This window comes from Heterocephalus glaber, unplaced genomic scaffold (genome assembly GCF_053883595.1).
Source record: "Heterocephalus glaber isolate CG9 unplaced genomic scaffold, H.glaber_assembly_v1.0 deba00001720, whole genome shotgun sequence".
Taxonomy (NCBI): Eukaryota; Metazoa; Chordata; class Mammalia; order Rodentia; family Bathyergidae; genus Heterocephalus; species Heterocephalus glaber.
The window spans coordinates 7,587,831-7,611,928 of record NW_028258433.1 but is presented as its reverse complement, the minus strand read 5'-3'; the positions used below and the strand labels follow the sequence as shown (position 1 = coordinate 7,611,928).

At 33.6% G+C, this 24,098-nt stretch overlaps 1 protein-coding gene across 7 annotated transcripts in view; it reads right to left on the bottom strand.

The window, feature by feature from the left end:
• The window catches only part of Nbea (neurobeachin), a 702,149-nt gene that overhangs the window by 486,121 nt on the left and 191,930 nt on the right, over positions 1–24,098 (bottom strand). For all 7 annotated transcript variants that reach the window (XM_004854743.3, XM_087199596.1, XM_013075842.3 and 4 more), the window contains 4 exons: positions 8,355–8,463; positions 1,701–1,782; positions 1,347–1,470; positions 248–440 (listed from right to left, as the gene is read on the bottom strand). In XM_004854743.3, the coding sequence (XP_004854800.1) occupies positions 248–440; positions 1,347–1,470; positions 1,701–1,782; positions 8,355–8,463 (508 nt within the window). The remainder of the gene's footprint in view (positions 1–247; positions 441–1,346; positions 1,471–1,700; positions 1,783–8,354; positions 8,464–24,098) is intronic.

Genomic DNA, 24,098 nt, shown 5'->3' with positions numbered 1-24,098 from the left:
CACTTTAAAAAGTCTTAAAATATATTCTAAGAGCATTTCATGAATATTCTTATAAAAATTATGCAAGTTTTAGTTAAAAGAACAATTGGCTCAGAATCAATTTCTCACATCGGCTATAAACAGACAAAAAAAATCAGATAAAGGAACCTGCAATAATCTACACTATCCACAAGATGGCACCAGATGAGAGTTTATAGCCTTTTAATTCAAGGCTGAACTTGATGTAAAATATTAAATCCCTTTTTACCTTGGAATGGGCTATGGAAAGTGTATCCACCCAGACTCTCCAGCCTCCCCATTCATATTTTATTGCATGATACAAAAGAATTCGGAAGATATTGTAGACCATCTCAGTGATCTTCTGCTCCTCAGAATTTTTAGGATTAATGTAGCCAAGAGAAAACATCCAATCCTGCCACACTGAACACTGCAGTAGACATCTAAGGACGAAAAAAGATTTTATTAAAAATACTAAAATTAGAATTTACTATTTTGAAATTTGAGTACAATAGTGAAACTATGATCTAAGTTAAGTAATGTGAGGTGTAAAAATTATTCTACACATTCTATAACTTTCATTTCTCTTCTGGAAAAATCCTAATTATTATTCAGAATCATTTTCTAGATAATCCAGTTCAGTTTTTTCTACATTCTTATCACCTTCAGTACACACAGTACACTTAATACATCATAGATTAATCAATATTTTATGGTTGTCTTCATTGGATTATACTATGATTATGCACTAAGACTATCACAAGCAGCTTAGTGTTTTATGAACAATAGACAATACTTGTTAAAGTAAATGCTCAAGAAATAACCATCGATAAGACTTCATGCCTCAGACTGTTCTTCATGTCCTTCCTCACCAGTTTTAAAATGTATGACAACAGGGCTGGAGATTTAGCTCAGTGGCACCGTGCCTGCCTCACAAGTGCAGGGTCCTGAGTTCAATCCCCAGTACCACAAAAAAAAAAAAAAAAAAAAAAGTATGACAACAATCAGTCAAAAGACAAATGATACAATAGATATATATAGATGAATGCAGCACAATTACAACTGAAGGTATGGCTGGTAATAAAGAGGTATCACAAGGCACTTCAGTACAGGATTGTGTATATGTATATTTATGTATGTAATTAAAATATACTTAATTAAAACATAGAAAATAAAGCATAAGGAATATAAAATATATCAAAGAAATATATAATGCATTTTCTAAGGATTGAATATTTTTCAATATGAGAAAGATTTAAAATTTTCTTATTTGAAAGAGATTGAAAGTTACAAAGAGCAAAAAAATTACTTGTAGAATAAAAGTTCTACTGTAGTATTCAAAAGTTTACCTTCTATTTTCACGGCTATTACTGAAAAGTTTTATCATATCTGATAAAAATAAACGACGAACTTCCATCAGTTCTGCACTTGGTGTAGAGTTTTTTAACAAAGTTGCCACCACTTTAAGAATCACTGTAAACAAACAAAAACAAACTTGATTTAAGGAGTTTTAACTGTATTGCAACTCCAATTAAGATACGTACCACATTTACTAATTTTCAATTAAATACTTAGCACTATGATGAATTATGTCAAGAACTAGATAAATACCATAATGATTTAAATAATTAGAAAACATGTTCTTAGTTTCATATGTTGCCATGTAACTACTACATAACAATAAAGAACTGCCATTTGCTCACTGGGATTCTGAATTTTCACTGTAGAATCTGGCTCAGGATGTGGTTTGTGTACAACTTGAGTACACACTTGCTCAGTCAAGATCTGAAAGACAAATATTTTGAACTTCATTTACAAAAAAATTTATATCATAATGTATAAAGAATCTACCCCCCAAAACCTCCATTCCGTTAAAATCAAGAGAAACAGCTCTTCTAAAGCATCTTTCTAATGAATTTCACACTTTTAAGCTATTTAAGTGTACATTCCTCAAATTTTGTTAAAAACAAAAACCAGACTCTATAAAAGGAAAGAATAATTAAGTAGTCATAAATATATTGTTTGAAATTCTTTTTAGTGTACATCTTTAATACATCTATGATGTGAAATGTAAACATTTAATTCTTTGTGTCATTATTAGGAAAAAAAATTAAAATAAGTAAACAAGAAAATAATGCCTGAGCCTAGGTCCTTACTTAAAAAATGAAAGTATGAGAAGGAAAAATTCTTCCTTAAAATGTGGCTCATTGTTATTTATTTCTTTCAAATAACAAAAAATGACATAATTTGGCCAAGTAAAGAAGGAATTCTAAAATATTTACTAATTTTTCATTAAAATGCAGACTCAAGAAGTGCAAGATTTTGCGCATCATCTTTTGTGCTACATTCCAGTGTTTAGCACCAGTATTCAATAAATATTTGTTAAAGGAGAGAGTGTATAACCAAATTTATATACTGTTAATTATTTTCCAGGCCTTAACTGACGTTTATCTTTAGTCTTAAACATACATGCAAGTAAATCTAGTGTGGCTGTATTTATTAAAGACATCACTCAATATGAGAGACTTAATTTCCATTTTATTTTTCACTTTAGGCTCTGCATTATACTTTAAAAACAGTTCAATCTAAGTCATATCAAAAACCTGGGGGAAACTGTAAATGTTTAGAAACCAGTTGTAGATATCTATATTTTTTTCATAAAGTTTATTGGTACATTTTAGGTGTACAGTACAGTTACATTCATCACTGGGATCTTGTACCTTTACATGATGTATCTTGGTTCTCATTTTTTCCCCATTCCCCTGCCCTCCCTTCACCCCCTCTACCCTTCCCTATTTACAAAGACTTTGTTTCCATTTTTTTCCTTTTCTCATATTTTTTCTTTTCCCTTTTTTCCTTTCCCCTACCTCTCCCACTTCCCCTACTCCTCTAGACCTTTTCTTCCAATTTCACATTATCAATTATACGTTTTGAACCTTATTTACACTTTTACTTTTTCACAATGGAGAAACTATTTGGTATTTACACATGTACATATTTATGTACATATCTACATTTTAATAGTTGGCAATGGAGAAACTAAATTAAGACACCAGGATAATCTCTTCTAATCAGAAAAGGACTAGAATTGGTACTTTTCTTACCTTTCTGCTTAGATTAAAATGGTATAAAATTTACATAGTTATATTAGGAATGCATTTCAAAAGATATTGACTTGAAATAAAAACTAGCCTACCATTAATTACTTAAATGATAAATATCAAGTACAATCATTCCTATTCCCTATACTTCCACACTTTTGTTGAAAATGAAATATTCTGTTGTTAAAAGCAGTGTCCAAATTTTTCTGAATGGAACTTTCCAAACATGAACTAGTAATCCATCGTAGCTGATATGATGGATTCTTCGAAACCCATCTATCACAGGATGATGAACTAAAGGTCTTGGTGTTTATCTACAGCCCAATGGACAGGATCCCAAAGTATTCTCATCACAAATAAAAGATTAAAAGTAATTACAAACAAGCTGGGTAAAAACCAGGCCATATTCCCATATGATAGAGAATAGTCAAAACTTTCTCTACCCTAAGAGAAGAAATCACATTACACTGGAAATAAAATTTACCTCAAAACATCAAGAGCTTTTGATGCTGTTGTCTTTTTATTTACACAATGAGGCAATGATTGCTTTGCCTATCTAATAAAAGTGCTAGGAAAATTAAATAAGGCTCTCTATATAAAATGCTCTAAAAACTGTAACATACTCAAATATAAAATTATTTTTAATTATAAAAATATATTTAGAACTCAGCTCAGCATGCATTTACTAAGAACAAGTTATATGCTTACATTCCACTAATTGTTCAGTGTTAGTTGCTAAAGTAGAACTACATTTCTAGCATCAATTTAATTAATGTTGTGGAGACAGGCATAAATGCATGGCTCTATTAAGCAATAAAATATGGTGCACTGTCATTAAAAATCTATGAGTTTAAAAAGAGGGGAGCAAAATAATAAGGTACAAGAGAGTTGAATGAAGATACAACTTAATGAAATGATACAAAGACTCAATCAAAATGGGTCCTGAAAGTGTGACTGGAATTGATCAAGACATTACAGGAAGTTAAAATCCTGCTCCTCACTAAAACCAAAACATTATGGAGAGTTCACAGCCAGATACTGACATGAAATCCAGTGTGTATTTAACATTTCCAGCCCATATTTTCATAGTTTAACAACCACATGTGACTAGTGGTGATTACATTGGCTAGGGTAGAGAAACAGTGAATTCTAGGCATAAAGGTAACTTAATTGTGGTATTTGGATATACACCTGAGCCCAGCATTATACATTTAAATTTTATTTTATAAATAAAATTTATGTTAAGAGAAAGACTTTAGGCATAAGCAGCAACTTATAATGTTATCTGACATATAATGCTAAAATCTGGTTTTACATTTTAATATAAATCTTACCTTTAAATTTACATTTTACATTTTTTATGTATTACATAACCATTGTAATGGTTTAGATCTAAAATGTCCCCCAAAGCCTCATGTGCTCACAATGGAGCTTTGTAGCTTGTCTAGATTACAGGTGCCTATTGTTAGGAAGTGGGATTTGGTGGGAAGAAGTGTGTCACCGGGGGCATTGCCTAGAAGGGTTTATCTTTTCTCAGATTCCCCTTCACTCTTTCTGGTTCCTATCTGCCAAGCCATCAAGAGCCTCCCGTGCCATGCTTCTCTGACTTGGAGCCAGCAACTGTGGACTGAAACTTCTACAAACTGTGAGCCAAAATAAACCCTTCCTCCTTTAAGCTGTGGGTGTCGAGTATCACGTCTCAGCAACAAGAAAGTAACTAAGGCACACATCTTACCAATTTAAGAGTTTTAAAGATCACCATGTATTCATCCTAATGGCACTTCAAAAGACTTTGCTAAATAATATAATTTATTATTTTATGTTTTACTCTAAAACATCATTATCAATACCACAGGTTTGACATACAGTAGTTCTTTATTTTTGTATTTTATTATATATCTTCCTAAAGGTGTACTTTACTTTAAAACTCTGCTGGTGTTCAGGTAATTTTCCCAAACCAGGAAAGAAAATGAAGTGGGGGAAAAAAGAGTTTCAAATTCTGAATTATCAACCAGTGATTCTAGTAAGACTATAGGATCTGACTGATGATAATCATGAGGTGAATTAAACCTAAGCTACAAGTCTTGAGGCTGTTTTCTTTTTTACATTAAATTTCACTTACTGTGCTATTAAAATTTTAATTTAATATTTAACAAAGGAGTTTAATTTTTTCAACCAGAAGCCACTAGCCAAAATAATACAATCTTCAAACTTCGGTGATCCAGGAACAGTAATCCACTGTCCTATCATTCTTATGACAAAAATTAGTTTGTTAGTATTATTAAACCAAGACATAAACTTAAGTTAATTTGCATTAGATGCTAGTAGCATTCAGAACCCTAACCTGATATTATAGCAATGTTTTGATTCAGAAAGTAGATTCTAACATTTTTGTCTTATGCACAGATATATAAAACTTACTTATTTTATGAGTATTTGTTAGTGGTATGATAGTCCAAATTATTTAATCTGTAAGTTTCCGTTTGTATGTTTTAAGAGGCAATCAAAATACCACTATCACAGGGTGGCTGTAAAATCTGCGATAACTGATACAAAAGTAGTCACTGAGGTGACTGTCATAATAAGTGTCCAATAAAAGGTAGTTACTATTACTGGAGAAATGCAGTATTGAGAAAGAAAAATGTGTCACCATACTATGTAAAGAGGGTAGACCATCCTATTATTGCTTATTGAGTTCTATATGCCAAACTGTATTACAGCAATACTAAAAAAAAGTACTAATTTAAAAAGAGGGTATTATCTACAAATTAAATGGTTTAAAGAATGACTGATACAAAGTGAGTATATTAAGCTTAGAAACCAAAAAGAAAATCAAAGGAGCTGAAAGATTTCTCCATTTATATAAAAAAGGGCAGCCATTCCTGCATTTACTCATGAGATTATCAAACAGAGAAAAAAGATAAAATAAAATACAGTACTGAAAAAGTAATGCTACAAACCAGAAGTAGGAACTCCAAGACTTGCAGGCTAAATTTGGCCCACCTCCTGTTTTTGTAATACAATTTTATGGGCACAGTCCATTTGGTTCATACTGTCTATGGCTGCTTCTTAGTTAACAATGTAGAGCTGAATACTTGTGACAGACACCATATAGCCAGCCTACAAAGCCTTAATTTTGTACTATCTGTATTTTTACAAGAAAAATTTGTTCTCACTAGCTATAGATAAATATGTAGTATTAAAAATCTTTTCAATGGGTTATTAAGCAGAAAAAAAGGATAAAGAGTTATACATAAGATGATACTTTATAAGAGGGGTATATATATGTATATAAAGACAGAGATGAACAAAGAATCTGTATACTTTTAAATATTAATGGAGACACTACTACAGGGAAATTTCATGTTGCTGTTTTTCTATATTTTCCAAGTTTTAATAAAATCAGCAACAATGGGACTTACATTTCTCTGTGTTGCAGGAATACAAGGGTCAATAAACCCTTTATAGAAAAAAACAGGTAAGAATTTGAGGATTTGTAAATCATATGGTTTCTGTTTTAAGTACTTACCTCTGTCACTGTAATGTAAAACAACTCATATACTATACTTAAGTGAATGAGCATGGCAAGGCTCCACTACAATTTTATTTATAGAAATTTATTGAAATCTGAAAACGTAAAGACTTCTCCTGTTTGAGGGCTGTGACAAAATTGGAATTGAGTTAGATCTGGTCCACAGCTTAGCTTAAAAACATATTACTAGAGAAGTTTGAATGTCATATATTAATTTAAAACTGTCTTTGCCTTCCATGATATCGCTCATTTTAATTTTTATTTATGAAAAGAAAATCTATAATGATGAAATAGTCTGTTTTATTTTCAAATACTGCTTTTGTGAGGACTATTATTAAGTCTATCTAGTCTAGTAATGCCAGTATTTTTTAGCATGATTATCATGCCCTTGTATAATAGACAATGCCTTGCCATCTAAATTTATAACAAAATAATCCATAGGTCACTAGATTCTGAAAGTGTGAGACTAGAAATCAATTTTTCCTACCTAATTATGGTGCCACACACTTGTAATCCCAGCACTCTGGGAGGCCAAGAAAGGAGGATAGAAAGCTCAAGACCAGCCTGGCCAATTGATGACTTAGCAAGACCCTATCTCAAAAATTTAAAAATGGACTAAGGATGTATCTCAGTGCAAAGGCTCGGGGTTCAATATACAGAACTGCAAAAAAAAAATCAATTTTCCAGTTTTGACATAATTGGTATTCTGTGGTATTAAAAAAAAAAAAAAAGTTAGGTTCAGCAATACATGTAGTACATGAAACACTTCAGTTACTGTATCACTGTGACTTCCAGCATGGAGAGCTGCAATACAAAGTGACGAGAATATGACAAACATGGCTGCAAGTACTTCACTCTGCACATGCAGTACAGAAACAGACACTGACAATACCTAAACAAATAATTGTGGCTGTGTTCCAATAAAACTATTCATGGAAACTGATATTTGCATTTTATATAAATTTTACTTGTCACATATTATTTTTCTTTTTTATTTCAGCCATTTAAAAATATAAAAATCACCCTTAGCAACCAGCCACATAAAAAGAGATGTTGGTAATTTATCAATACTTACACCACAGAAATGACCTGGGATCACTGAAGATCAGTTATAGTACAGTAGAATTCAGGTTACTACCTGGAAACAGTCCTAATATTTTACTGGCATTTAAAAATAAAAATAGCTACTTTGTGAAGTAGTATATGCATACCATAGAAAATATCAGACCAAAAGCTAATGATCATTTGTTAGAAGCGATGAGAAGGGGATTTCAAAATTTAAAGGAGATCTAAATATGTTCCTATATATCATTTCTACAAATAGTTTTTTCCTACATTTTATCTCAGTACCAACTATATCTTAATGTTTTAATCATCATATATTAGAAAGTGGGGATGGAGCAAGGGAAGAGGAATGATGTGGAAGTAGATCTAATATATATAATACATAATATTTGTAGTTTATGTGAGAATCTTCAAAGCTGGTCAGCCAACCTATACTAAAAAAAAAAGCCCTTGGGCCTACATAAAAACACTGGCAAATACTTATACATGGATATGTTTTTTAAGTCATAAAATATATAAGGTATGTGTTTATCTTTGTTTTTCAATGATTTTGGATTTTACTGGCTTTTTTTGAACTGACCAAACTTCTAATATGAACCACATAAATTAAAGTTTTCATTGTACACACTTTAAATTTTCGTCACATATTTTTATTTTACCTCATAAAGTGTGTTGTATGTGGTGACAGTCACAGTGTTTGTATGCAACATCAGCCGTTCTCCAAGAAGAGTAAAAAGACTATGGGTGTGCATGATTTCAACTTTTCTCCTGGAAAGAAAAGGGAAAAAGATACCATAAATACACTGGATTTTCTGAACAAATAACACATTTACAAAGTAAATACTTTTATCAACTTCTACCTACAAAAAGAAACTAGTTTATATCACAGCTGCCTCCTAAAGTCCCAAGACTTTTATTTAAACATTCTTCAAATATCCAACTGAACTAAAATGTGAAAAATATAAAATATATAACCCATATAAATATTAGCAATTATTATTTTCAATTTTCTTTTAAAATTTTTATTAATACATGTTTGCAGTACAAAATGACTGCATTCATTGTAGGGAGTTGGTACATGTACATAACACATCTATTTGGAAATTATTTTATTGGTTTAAAAATATTAATCCTAACACACTGACCACATAATATAAATTCTACAAAATAGTTTATTATAAACCTTAACATCAAAAATCTAAAGTTATGGTTAAAAGTGAATACTCTAGCTTGACAGAGGTAGAAAGCTAAATAACTGTTTCATGATTGCTTATATTTGTGGTTATCCAATGGATTAAAAAAAAATTTCCACTTACTACTGGCTGAGTTAACTGTTTCCCTAATACATCCATAAATACAAAAAAAAGCTCTACTAAAGTCTTCCTAGAACACATAGTTCCTACTCAAAGAATTACTACATAATTGCCATTTCTATCACTTTCTCAGAATTCAAGATCTGGCTCTTCTTGGGATCTAACCCTCAGTATTTCATGTCTTTTTATTGATTTTCTACAGATCCATGTTTCATTTTGACTATTGTGACATACACTGACTATGAAATCGCAAAACTCTTATTCCTTTCTTCCTGGGGCCACAGGTATACAACATATCCAGACTTTCTTAGAGGTAGATGTAGTTATTTAAGCAAGTTCTAGCCAATATGCACAGAAAATTTATAGGCAATTTTTAGGGCTGGCCCTAAAAAATGCACTTGCACATATCTTCTATGTTCTTTCCCCAAGCTAGCAATACAGGAGCCATATGATGAAGTCAGTACAACCACAGGATGGAAAAAAGTCCCCAGGTCTCTTAATCATAGCTCATAAGACAATCATCTTTTGGGGAAACCCATCTGTATATCAAGTGAATAGGAAATAAACTACTAGTTTGATATGGGAATAAAAGTTATCTGTTAGCAGCTATTGTTACCTTAGTACCGAAATCAAATTATGAACCATTTATGTGGGGTAACACTCACCTGGAAATCCTCTTGTCTAACATCAGCCTTCCAAGTTCCCAAAACAAACACACAGAACAACTTGTCCCCTCTCCTAGTCCTCCTCAGTCCAGGGAGGAAAACAGGAAAATTACCTAAACTGAACTATAAGCTAGGGCATTTATCCTTTCATTACATTTGCAAAACACTAAGTCTGGAAAAGGTCAATTAGCCAATAAAAACAAAACAGAACTTACAGATATTATGGAATATTGAAGGGAAGGTTTAAGTCATTTCTAATTTAAGCCACACCCAAGAAAAGGAAACCTGAAGCTTTCATTTGCTCTCAATCAGGAAAGAACAAATGCCAAAGCACTGCTCTCAGTATGATCTCTGCCACATGATCTCTGCTGGTACATGATATGTCTAAATTGAGCTATGTGTAATTTAGAATAAATATCTTTTTGTTGTGTCACTACAACTTCAGCTACCAAAGAAATGTATGACCTCTTGATTATCTACTCTAAAGCAAAAGCTTAGATGTCTAATTCTAGGTTTGGGAGAAACTTGAAGACTAAAGTGCAAATACCAGAGAAGAGATGGGTCAGCTTCTTTCTGCAGTTTACATTTTTAAAAAATGCTTACCAATAAATTATGCTGCACAGCAGTCAAGAAAAACCCAAAAATGCAATGTCATTCCCCATCTGAGGCAGGAAGTGAGTCCTTCAATATTGTACATGACATGGTTTTGTTTCCTACAGAGCTTCTAATGAAAGATTTTAAGATTTTGTTTCTTCCAGAGCCTCTAATGAAAGACCTAGTTCTACAGATTCAGTTCAGGAGATTTCACTAGGTCACTTATGGAGAAGCTAACAACATAAACCTGCTCTGAGATACATCTGCAATGAGGAACACTTCTTTTTCTATCCCTCCCCCTTTTTTTTCCTGAAATCTAAAGGATTTATTTGGGACAGAAGGCACAGCTGAGGCTATTGGCTTTAGACTTACTACAGCACCAGCGCTAATGTGTCTTGTGAGACCATACTTACTTTAAATGAGTCTGTCCTTTACTGCCATTTCCCTTACTTAAACAGTTTCTCTTTCCAAACAGAAATCACTGAATCCCTAAATTGATATGGAAAGATCTTAAACCTTCACTTCTATCATATAATGTCAGCCTCAGTTCTGCTTTTTTGGTACTTCTCATGGAAACTATTTCCACATATCAAAGTCAAAAGACAGAAAAATTAAGGACACCTAATATCCTGTCACTACAATGTAGTGATTATAAGGGAGCAATTTAGGGATGATGCTGACTTTGCAGAGATAAGAATGAAGTAAGGATACAAAAGGAGTTACTCCAGAATTCTCTGGTTCTTTCTTTACCTGCCAATATTTTTGAGTTAGCACTTTATGTGATGCAGTCTGGAGTCCTGTTTGATATTTTATGGAGGAAGGAAAGTCTATTTTACACTGTAATGAAAAGAGAAATTCTTTCATCTCTCTTCATCAACTTGATCTGACAGTCTACAATTCCAAATGTCTCTTCTCTCTAAAGATTTTTTGGAGCAAGGAAGGGCGTGATTTGGTTCAAGACTCCTTCTCCCTCTCTCCTATACATAAATTAAATAATTTCTCACTGTAAATTATTGAATAATTAACATTTCAATAACATTTTATTCATCTAAACATATATACATTAGGATATTTGTATTAGTGCATATTAATTATACATAATGAGTTTCCTTGTGGCATAACCATGAATGCATATATCATACTTTCATATTATCTATCCCCTTATTACCTTCCGTTAAGCTCCCTTCTTTCTTCCTCCAGCCCCATTAGAATCTGTTTCTGAACTTTCCATTCTACATCTCTTCTTTTAGCCTATTCCTTGGTTTAAAGTCTCATAGTTATTACAATATACATTATTATATTCTAAAATTCTATTGACATTTTTACTCATTTGTAAGTATGAGTAAGGTTTAGAAAAGTTTTTGAAAAATTTTAAAAATTAAGATTTTTACCAAAACCACCTTACATATACAAATTGATTTGTTGTAATTTTACCTTTATATAACTTTATATAAGATAAATAGCATGGCTCCAGAAAATCATTACCAGTAAAGCAAAATATCATATTTTGAGTTCCTGTACTTTTATTATTGACAATATTAACTCTCCAAATTTTTACTTGAAGGCTAAATAATATATGTATGTATAGAAAACCCTAGCTCTTAAAAATATGTGAAATGAAAAGACATTATTCACAAGAAGTGGACCTTTTCTGCCATAAATATTTTCTATTCAGTCAGTTTTGAAAAAAATACTCAATTTTTTTATATCTTTATGTATTATCTATTCAATTGACCCTGTTCTAAAAGTTACATTGTCTATACCATTTATTATTTTTAACAAGTTCATATTGCATCTTTAATGGATTTCACTGTATGTATCTGCAATATTTGAGGGTTTCAGATTTATGACCATAATATCCATTTAATTCTGTCATTCATAATTCACAATTTCTTTTTATAGTCCGGTTTGAATTTTTTAACTTCAACCTCAACTAATTCTGTTTTTTGCTTTTACATGTTATCTGATTTTCATTTGTTCCAACAAATCTCTACTTTTGTTTGCTGTCCTGTTCTCACTCATTTATTTTTAATATGAATTTTTATATGAATTATATAATAAATATCATATAGCCACCAAATAACTTAAGAAATATCACAATAAATACTTCCAAGATGCCTGTCCAGAATTCTGTTCTTTTCATAATATTTATGAATACCTGATATCATATATTTTGGTTTATTTCCATGTATGCCTTTCATTAGAAGGTCATATATTCCCTCAAGTTTATAATTTTATCTTTGTATGTATTTGGTATTTATTGCTACATATCAGTTTTTTAAAGGTAACTTTATGTCACTGCAATTCACTTCTAGGTATATCCACTGTATGAATATACCTCAGTTCATTTATTTACTCTTCTGTTAAAGTTCTGTTATGTTGTTTATGCTGTTTCCTTATTATCAACAATGCTGCACTGAAAATTTGTTTGCATATGAGAGTTTCCCTGTATGAAAAAGTGAATTACTTAGTCATAAGGTATGAGTATTTTATTCTTTTAAAATTTGTCATATAGCTCTCCAATGTGACCATACCAATGTAGAACTCCCCCAATGACTTGAAAGTTTCCATTGATACACATCCTTATTATCAGCTGGTATCGTCAAAATTTGAAAGTTTATGTCTGATGGTATTAAATAAAATTTTTATTTGCATCTTCTTAATACTAAAGTCAAGTCATTCATATGTTGTAAATTCAGGTTTCTTCTTCAGTGAATGTTTATATTCCTCATATTCCCAAGTTATTTTTATTTGCACAATTGTTTTCACATTAAAGACATAAATCCATTTTTGATATCTCCTCCTTTTCTTCTTTTCTCTTTTTTAATGGTACTTTTTAAAGTAGTTTTTATTTTAATGATCAAATTCATTAACTTTTTTCTACACGTTGATTTGTCTATTTATTGTTTTAGATATTCTTCTCTAATCCAAAGGGGTAAGAATATTATCCTACATTTTCTAAGAATTTTAAATCTGCTTTTCAAATTTTTAATACCTTTACTGAAAATAGATACCAAAAATTCAAACACTTTGCAGGTGCATATAATTCAATGATTTTTAAAAAACAACTTACAGTCTCATGCAACTATTACCACAATCCAGTTACAGAACATATTTCCATCATCTTAAAAATTCCACTGTGCTCAGCTCATTTGCAGTCAATGCCTACTCCCACTGCTAGCACCATGTAACCACAAACCTGCCCTTCAGAGATTTCCTATAATCATAAAAAATACATAGTTTTCTGCATGTGACTTCTTTTCCTTAGCATAATCTTTGAGGACTCATTATACATAGTGTGAATGAGCAAACTCTATCCTTTTAATCACACAAGACTTTTTTATTGCATAGACATATATTTTATTTGTCCATTCTACACATGATGGAATATGGATTCCTCACAGTTTAAGGATATTACATGTAATGATACCAAGAATATTCATATACAAGTATGTTTAAAATATGCTGTCACTTCTTTCGTGTATATACCTTATTGTGGCAATGCCACAATATAATGATAAATTCTTTTGATTCTTTTTAAAAATGTTGAAAACCCTTCTAGAACATGGATGTTGAATTTTATTTTCAATCAACAATGCTTTAGGATTCAATATATTGTTCTATTTTGTAGTTTTATTTACATTTAGTCCAAACTATCTTGTAATTATTTTTGTGATTTCCTTCTTAACCCAGGGGCTACTTATTCTATTTACATTCCAAATATCTTGCAGTTTTCCAAATCTCCTTCTTTTGTTGGTTTATCTAATCTAATTCTGTTGTGGTCTGAGAAAATATTTTGTTTGATTCCAGTACTTTTAAATTTACTGAGATTTGCCATCAGATTAAAACACTTATTTTCTACTTGTGGATTGCTAAGAAGACTGATGATGAATGGGTACTTAATTTTGTCAAAAATTTTTGCACTCATGATAATTATATATCTATTTTCTTATGTTAATGAGTAAATCACATGAAAAGATGCCTTGGTATTAAACCACTCTTGCATTCTCTAACCACCCTCAACTTGGTTACAATATATAATTATAAAAATTGATGTTCATAGAGGAGACTAACCACAAGTTTTCTTAAATTTATAATCACATCCAATTTTGGGTCAAGATTGTAATAATTATATGATATGAGATCATGGCTCACTACTTCTTTATCTAGCTAGTCACTAGAAAGTATCTTATAAGTGAATAAGACATCCTTTTGGTCTTGATGTTATACTGCTTAATATCCTTGCCTTCTATCTCAGTTTCTGCTCTTTCTCTTCTTAGGCTTACAATTAATTCACTAAGCATAAAGTTGGAAGGGAAATTTTAGGTTCACAAAAAATTAAAACAGAAAGTATAGACAATCCTGTCTCCCATTTCCCCTTCACCTGTACAGCCTGGTCTACAGGAAATATCCCGCAGCAGAGTGTCCCATTATAACTGTTTATTATAATTGCCTATCAACTGTTTTAATGCAAGTAAAAATATTTTCTTGTTTCTTTTCCTTAAAAAGATGGCATATGTTTTTGAGTATATCACTGCTCCATTCATCTGAGGGACAAAATATTACCTTCAATGCTCTATTTGAATCTCCAAAGTTCTTTGTTAAAAAAAAAAATGTTCCACCATAGTTCCATTTCATTGAGTGAATAGTTTGATGATTCTCGCTTATCTCCTGTTTATGATGACAAAGCCCTTTTAGAAGAGTTGTTATTTTTCATAATTCAGCGTCATGGTCAGATCTCATAATTATGGATTTTCAATGATGGAATAGCTGCAGATTTTGAGGTAAACTACCCTCTAAAGTCACTGAAATGTAGTAAAAGACTTGGCAAGCTATAAGTCCTACCTGAGGAGCACTGGAGCAAGCATCTAGCAATACAATTTCCATGTGTGCCCACAAATGTAAGGACAAGATTTATCCCACCATTTTAGGTGTTTCTTGGTCCTCTGATAGTCACTTACATGAAACCAGTGTTAATAATCCTCTGGGTCTAGTCTGAGGCCAGCGAGAAGAGGAAAGAAGATGGTTGTCAGAGATTTTTGAGAGCAAAACATCTACTAAGAAAGCTGTACATCTGTACATCTGTACAGCTTTTTGTCTACCTTAAGACTCTAATGTGGTTCTTAGGCTGCTTGCCTACTCCATTAGAGAAAAATTTCCTCACCAATTCTCATATTTTTTCTGCTTGGAACCTCAACAGAACATCAAATTCTTTGTACTCAAGTATGAATAAGATTGGGCCGGGGATTTAGCTCAGTGGTTCCAGCGCCTGCCTTGCAAGTGCAAGGTCCCGAGTTTGATCCCCAGTACCAAAAAAAAAAAAAAAAAAAAAGTATGCATAAGAACCAACATTTTGTAGATGAGAGCTAAATAGCTTAAACTTGAACATATAAAGGAAGGAAGTTTTCAAATATCATACTCCCATAATCCACATCATATCACATTTTTGTTAACAGACAATTAACTCTGCCACAAGAACAACTAGTTCAAAAAAGAAACAAAGCATTAAGATAAAAATCTGGAAAAATATAATAAGCCTATAAGGAACATCTATGAACACATGGATTGACTTAACTGCTAACAGGATATTTCAGTGTGATGATCTTGGAAAATTCATCCAGAAGTGACAGTGCTTAAAGGTAAGGCACTAGACAAATACACTAGGTTCACAATTTTTATTTCCACAATGGATATTTAAAGATAACTGCTTTAGAACCTTATAAGCTAAAAATTTCACAGGTGTATTATGCTATACCACTTAGCATTTTCTTCATCTATTTGAACCACTTGTTAGAAGAATTTTATTTTGAGGAAAACTAATAAAATCACCTCTATTCAGAGCAGTTTGGCTTTCTATTAAAACATATATTTTAGTTTGGCTTTATATAACTTTTTATTTTGGAAAACTTTTAGGCTTACAAAAAAGTTGTAACCCTAGAGCAGAGAATTCTCATATACTATTCAACCAGAGTTAACATCTTTCTTAACTATAATACATTTGTCAAAACTAATAAATCAACATAGATGTAATTAACTAAAGGACAGGCCTGACTCAGATTTCACCACTTTTACTTTTCTTTTTTAAAATTTTTATTTATATATATATATTTATTGGTACATTTTAGTTATAAAATACGTTCATATTTATCATTGGGTGTTTGTACCAGAACATGATGTATCTTAGTTCTTATTTTTTCTCCCATTACCTGTGTACCCTTCACCCCCTCCGCCCTTCCCTATTTACACAGAGTTTGATTCCATTTTTTTCCCTTTCTCATAATTTCTCCTTTCCCTTCTTCCCTTTCCCCTTCCCCTCCCACCATCCCCAAACCCTTGGGTCTTTTATTTCAAATTATCAATTATTCATTTTAATCATTTTCATCATTTACACTTTCAATTTCTCACACTAGAGAAACTTCTGTATTTACATGTGTCCTATTTATTTCACTTAAGAGTATGGCCTCCATATCCATCCATTTAGCTATAAATTTCTCTAGTTTCTCATTCTTTATGGCTGAATAGTACTCCATTTTATTAAAAAAGACATCTTTATCCAGTTTCCAGTTGATGGGCATTTGGCTGTTTCCAAGCTTTAGCTATTACAAACTGTGCCGCTATAAACTTAGGTGCACATATATTGCTGTGGTTTGATTCTTTTAATTCTTTGGGGAAGATGCCCAGCAGGGGAATAGCTGGGTCAAATGGAACCTCTAGTCCTAGTTCTTTGAGGTATCTCCATACTGATCTCCACAGTGGTTGCACCAATCTACATTCCCACCAACAATGGAGAAGGGTTCCTTTCTCTCCACAACCCCGCCAGCATTTGTTATTGGTTGATTTCTTGATAGCAGCCATTCTTAGTGGGGTGAGGTGGAATCTCAGTGTTGTTTTCATCTGCATCTCTCGAATGACCAGTGATGTTGAACATTTTTTCATATGTTTATTTGCTGTTTTTACTTCTTTGTCTGAGAAATGTCTGTTCATTTCAGATGCCCATTTTTGAATTGGGTCTTTGAATTTGGAGGGTCTGATTTTTTTCAATTCTTTATATATTCTAGATATATAATATCTAGATAGATTATAATCTAATATTCAGACCTTTGTCTGAGGTACAGCTGCTAAATATTTCTTCCCACATTGTTGGTTGTCTCTTAGCTCTACTGGCAGTTTCTCTTACAGTGCAGAAAGCTTTTTAATATGATGAGATCCCACTTGTTGATTCTTTGTGCTAGCTCTGGTGCTACTGAAGATTTGTTCATAAAATCTTTTCCTATGCCAATGTCATCAAGAGTTCTACCTAACTTCAGTCGCGCAGAAGATGCCGAATCACCCTGCTGCAGACAGGCAGGTCTGTGCACGCCCTACCGAGGTCCTGAGTTGCACGGAACACCCCTAATCAGCCCACTGCACAGAGGAAAGTCTGTGCACGCCCTACCAAGGTCCTGAGTCACGCGGAAGACACCAAATCACCCTGCTGCAGACAGGCAGCCACCTGGTTCCACACTACAAAGACGCAGAGGACACCAGACCACCAGACCAAGCTACTGAGTCCCGCTACACCCTGCCCAGAGGGAGGGGCTTCTGAGCCGCCATCCCACTGCTCCTGGTCCAGAGGAAGGGGCTTCCCGGCCACCATCTCTCCGGCTGCTCCCAGCCCACAGGAAAAGGCTTTTGGGTCACCATCCCTACCGCTGCTCCCGGCCCCTGTCCCACCTCATCCAGCTCAGAGGAGGTAATCCAAGCAGGCGCTAACAGCGCCCCCGCCGCAGTCGAAATGAGAAAATACGTAAATAAGTCTCAAAACCAACCTTCCAGATCACCTACAGCAACCCCAAAGGGAAATGAGATGGAACACTCTGACACTCAACCACCTGGACCCACAGAACTGGCAACAAAAGGGGATCTGGAAAAAACAAAATTAGAAATAATTTCTTAGATAACAGGAGAAATTGTGCCCCTAGTCAAAGACATGATTAATAAATCTAGAGAGGAGCTCAGGAACATGATGGAATCCCAACATAAGAAACAAATGGAATCCATAAAACAGATGCAAATAGATTTCCCGGACATGAAAAATTCCACTGAAAGTCTACACAGCAGAATGAGCCAATGTGAGAACAGAATTTCAGATATAGAAGATAAGATTGCAATTAGTGACCAGGAAAAAAAAATTGCTTCAAAATTATAAGGGAACATGAGAAATCAATCCAGCAACTGCTAGATGATGCAAAGAAGAATAACATAAGACTGATTGGAGTCAATGAAGAAACAGGAAAGCGTGCAGATGACATAAAAAATCTCTTCACAGAAATAATGGCAGAAAACTTCCCAAGCAGGGGAAAAGAGCTTGACCTACAGACAAGTGAGGCATTTAAGACTCCAAATAGCCTTGATCAAAAAAAAATCTACACATAGGCATATAATTGTTAAGATTCCAGAAACACAACAGAATAACAAAGTTCTCCAAGCAGTCAGAGAAAAGAAACAAATAACATACAAAGGAAAGCCCATCAGAATCACAGCAGACTTCTCAACACAAACCATCAAGGCAAGAAGAGCTTGGAGTGACATATTCCAAGCCCTAAAAGAAAACACCCTCCAACCCAGATTGATGTACCCTGCAAAACTATCTTTCAAAATGGATGGAGAAATAAGATACTTTCATGACAAAGAGCACCTTAGGAACTTTGTGAATGCCAAACCAGCACTCCAAAGAATTTTACACAATATCCTAGGAGCAGACATTGAGGATCACAACCCCAGGAAGCAAGGCAGAATGAACCCATCTGGCATGACAAGAAATTAAATGTAAAGAGGGAGAACCCAACAAAAAGAGTTTTACCTAACTTATTTTCCAGCAAGTTTAGTGATTCTGACTTAATATTTAGATAATTAATGCACTTCAATCTTAGTTTAGTGCACGGTGATAGGTATGGGTCTAGTTTTAATCTTTGGCAAGTTGAAATCCAGTTTTTCCAACACCATTTATTAAATAGGCTATCTTTCCTCCAATGAGGGTAGTTGGCTCCTTTGTCAAAGGTGAGGTGGCTGAGGATGTCTGGAGTTGTTTCTGCGTCTTCTAATCTATTCCACTGATCTTCAGGTCTGTTTCTTTGCCAGTACCATGCTGTTTTTATCACAGTAGCTTTGTAGTATAGTTTCAAGTTAGGGCTTGTGATACCGTCAGCCATGTCTCTGTTGCCTAGAATTTATTTTGTTATTCTAGGTCTCTTCTGCTTCCAAATGAATTTTTGGATTGTTTTCTCTAGTTCTGTGAAGTATATTGTTGGAATTTCAATCGGCATTACATTGAATCTATAGAGTACTTATGGAAGTATGGCCACATTCACTATATTGGTTCTTCCTACCCAGGAACAAGGGATATCTTTCCATTTTCTTATATCCTCTTCGATCTCCTTTTTCAGAGAGCTGTAGTTTTCTGTGTAGAGGTCTTTTGATTACTTTGTTAGGTTGATTCCTAGATATTTCATTTTTTTAGATGCTATGGTAAAAGGAATTATTTCCCGAATTTCTCTCTCAATGGGTCTGCTATTTGCATATAAGAAGGCTATTGTTTTTTGAGTGTTGACCTTGTATCCAGGGACTACTGAATCTGTCAATTAGGTCTAGAAGAATTTTGACTGAGTTTTTTGGATCTTCCATGTAAAGTATCATATCATCAGCAAATAATGACAGTTTCACTTCTTCCGTTCCTATCTTTATTCCTTTTATTTCTTTCTCTTTTATAATTACTATGGCTAATGTTTCCAGAACAATATTGAACAGGAGTGGTGATAGTGGGCATCCTTGTCTTGTTCCTGATTTTAGCGTGAAAGTTTTCAGCTTTTGACCATATAGTATGATCCTGGCTGTTGGTTTTTCATAGAAAGCCTTAATTAGGCTGAGATAAAGACCTTCTATTCCAATTTTCCAATTTTCTGTAGTGTTTTTATCACGAATGGGTGTTGGATTTTGTCAAATGCTTTTTCTGCATCTATTGAGATCATGTGGTTTTTTCCTTGACTCTGTTAATATAGTGTATTACATTTATTGATTTACGGATGTTGAACCATCCTTGCATCAATGGGATAAATCCGACTTAGGGTGTATGATCTTCTTGATGACCCTCTGTATTCCATTTGCCAGTATCTTGTTGAGGATTTCTGCATCTATGTTCATTAGGGAGATTGGTCTGTAGTTCTCTTTTTAAGTTGGGTCTTTCCCTGGTTTGGGGACCAAAGTAACACTTGCTTCCAGGAATGAATTTGGAATCGTTGCTTCCCTTTCAATTTCTTTGATGAGTTTAAAGAGTAATGGTGATAGTTCTTCTTTAAATGTCTTGTAGAATTCAGCAGTGCAGCCATCAGGACTTGGGCTTTTCTTTATTGGTAAGTTTTTTATTACATTTTCAATTTCACTCATTGTTATTGAGGTGTTTAGAATTTCTATATCTTCATTTAATTTTGGCAATTTGTATGTATCTAGGAATCTGTCCATTTCTTCTGTGTTTTCCATTTTATTAGAGTACAGGTTCTCAAAGTAGATACTGACGATTCTCTGGATTTCTGCTGGATTTGTTGTGGCTTTACCTTTTTCATTCTTAATTGCATGGATTTGCGCCTTTTCTTTCCTTTTTTGATAAGGTTGGCTAAAGGTTTAGCAATTTTATTTATTCTTTCAAAAAACCAACTCTTAGATTTATTGATTTTTTTTGTATCATTCTCTTAAGTCTCCATTGCATTGATTTCTGCTCAGATTTTTATCATTTCCTTTCTTGTACGAGCTTTGGGTTTGTTATGCTCTTTTTTTTCTAGGAGCTTGAGATTATGCATTAAGTTATTTAACTGAGTTCTCTCTGTTGTCCTAATATGGGCATTCACTGCTATGAATTTGCCATGTAGAATTGCTTTCATTGTGCCCCACAGATTCCTGTATGCTGTACTGGCATTATCATTTACTTGTAGAAACTGTCTAATTTTTTCTTTAATTTCCTCTGTCACCCACTGGTTGTTCAGGAGGGTGTTGTTCAATGTCCATGTGTTTGTGGGAGTTTTGCGGTTTACGTTATTGATCTCCAATTGTATTGCACTATGGTCTGATAATATACAGGGGATAACTTTGATTCTTGTACCTTTACTTAGATATGTCCTATGAGTTGGCATGTGATCTCTTTTTGCGAATGACCCGTGTACAGCTGAAAAGAATGTGTATTCTGATTTTGTGGGGTGGAACACTCTGTAAGCATCTATTAAGTCCATTTGTTCAATAGCTTGTTTCAGTTCTAGAATTTCATTGTTAATTTTTTTTCTACTTGATCTGTCTATTTGTGACAGAGGGGTGTTGAGGTCCCCCCTACAATTGTATCAGTGCTTATTTGGTTTTTCTTGTCCATTAATATTTGTTTTGTATAGTTGGGGGCATTCGTATTTGGTGCATATATATTTAGGATTGTCATCTCTTCCTCTTTGATTGTTCCCTTCACAAGGATGTAGTGACCATCTTTGTCTCTCTTAATTAGTTTTGGTTTGAAATCTACTTTGTCTGCAAATAAGATTGCTACCCCTGCTTTTTTCTGGGTTTTGATCGCGTTGAGAACTGCTTACCATCCTTTTACTTTCAGTCTATGGATTTCCTTTTGAGTTAGGTGTGTTTCTTGTATACAGCATATTACTGGGTTTTGCTTCTTAATCCATTCTGTCAGTCTATTTCTTTTGATTGGTGAATTGAGGCCATTAATATTGACAGTTATAATTGAGAGGTATTGACTCATCCTTGTCATGATGTTTTACTGTTGTTGGCTCTTTTATTTATTTTCCCCCCTTTCACTTTAGTGTCTTACCTTGCATGGTGCCTTCACTCTGCTGGCCCTCATGGAGTTGTGAACTTGTCTTTTTCTAGGATATTGCTTAAAATTCTTTGGCGTGCTGGTTTGGTGTTCATGAAATTTCTCAGGTGTTCTTTGTCATGAAAGTATCTAATTTCCCCATCAATTTTGAAAGATAATTTTGCTGGATACAACAGTCTAGGTTGGAAGTTATTTTCTTTTAGGGCTTGAAATACTTCACTCCAGGCTCTCCTTGATTTGAGGGTTTGTGTTGAAAAATCTGCTGTGATTCTGATGAGCCTTCCTTTGTAGTTGATTTGTTTCTTTTCTCTAACTGGCTGTAGAATTTTGTTCTTCTGTTGGGTTTCTGGGTTCTTGACTATTATATGTCTAGGTGTAGATTTTTTTTTGGTCATGGCTGGTTGGAGTTCTATATGCCTCACTTATCTGTACATTCAATTCTCTACCTCTGTCTGGGAAGTTTTCTACTATTACTTCTGTAAACAGTTTTTTTATGTCAATTGTACTTTCTCCTGTTTTTTTGTGGACTCCTATGAGTCTTATGTTATTCTTCTTTGCATCATCTAGCAGCTGTTGGATTGATTTCTCATGGTCCCTTACTATCTTTAAGAAATCTCTGTTTTCATGGTCCTTAACCGCAATCCTGTCTTCTATATCCGATATTCTGTCTTCAGATTCTCTTATTCTGCTCTGCATGCTTTCAATGGAGTTTCTAATCTCCTGAATATCTGTCTGAATCTATTTCATGGATTTCATTACTTTCTTATGTTGGATGATCATGTTTTCCATTTCTTTCTTATGCTGGGCCTTCATGGCTTCCAGCATGTTTCTAATCTCATCTATTTTCTTATCTGTTTCTGCTCTAGAGATTCTAATCATGCCTTTCACTCTGCTCACCATGTCTGTATTTATCTGGGAGATTATTTCTGTTTTGAATTTTTCTAGAGCCTCATGCATCTGCTTTGTTACTCCCTGTGCTATCAGTTCAGGGTGTCCAAGTGGTTGCTTATCAGACTTTTCCACCTCATTTACCCCAGAATTTCCTTTTTGTGGCATGGAAGCCTGTGTTTGTGCCTTGCTTAAGTGTCTTCTCATTTTTGTTTTTGGCACCGTCCTTGGTTTAATTCCTGGGTTGATATTTCAAAATTGCTTAATGTAGGTATCTCTGTTGCTTGTGTTTAAAACCCTTGTGGAATGATTAACCCTTGTGGAATGATTGCTTTTCAGAGGTGTCTTCCAGATATAGCTTGTGTTTGGGTTTTGAGACTCTAATGACTCTGAGGCTATTTTATTTTCCTTATACCAGGAATGAAAACTAATTAGATCAATCACAATATGTTAGCCCAAATGACATAGTCAGCAATACCATAGCATCAAGCACAGCTTAGAAAATGACAATTTGTGGTAGTTATTAATCTATCACTTTTAATTATGTGAGTTAAATTAAAACCGAGGACCAACCCAACCTAAGTTTATAATGAATAAACTCTTCAACATAGCATCTTTTCCCTTCGGGGTGGGGAGTTAAAAGGAGTTGGGGAGGGAGGGACAGGTAGAAAGAACAGGTAAGATTAGCAGTGAGGCCAGAAGACACAGAAAGATCACACGAACTGTAAGAAGTTGTTAAAGCCAAGAGAAAAAGGCAGAATGAAAGAACAAAGATATGAATGGAATCACCTAACAGCAACAGGGAGGCTAGATACCAAATTTACTTTCCTTTAAACCTAATGATAATCAAGAGAAGGAAAAAGAGAAGAAAAAAAAACAATAAAGGAGAAATCCAAATTCAGTCCTGAAAGGAACAAATGGGGAGATGAGGAACAGTGTGGGACAGCAAGAGAATGAGTGAGAAAGAAAGAAAAGATAACAGAAGGAAAAGAAAGAAAAGCAAAGCTTTGCAGAGTAGAAAAAAAGTAAAAATTAAGAATTAAAAATAAGAGAAAAAAATTCTTTTTTTCTTTTTTTCAAATAGCAATAGAAATTATG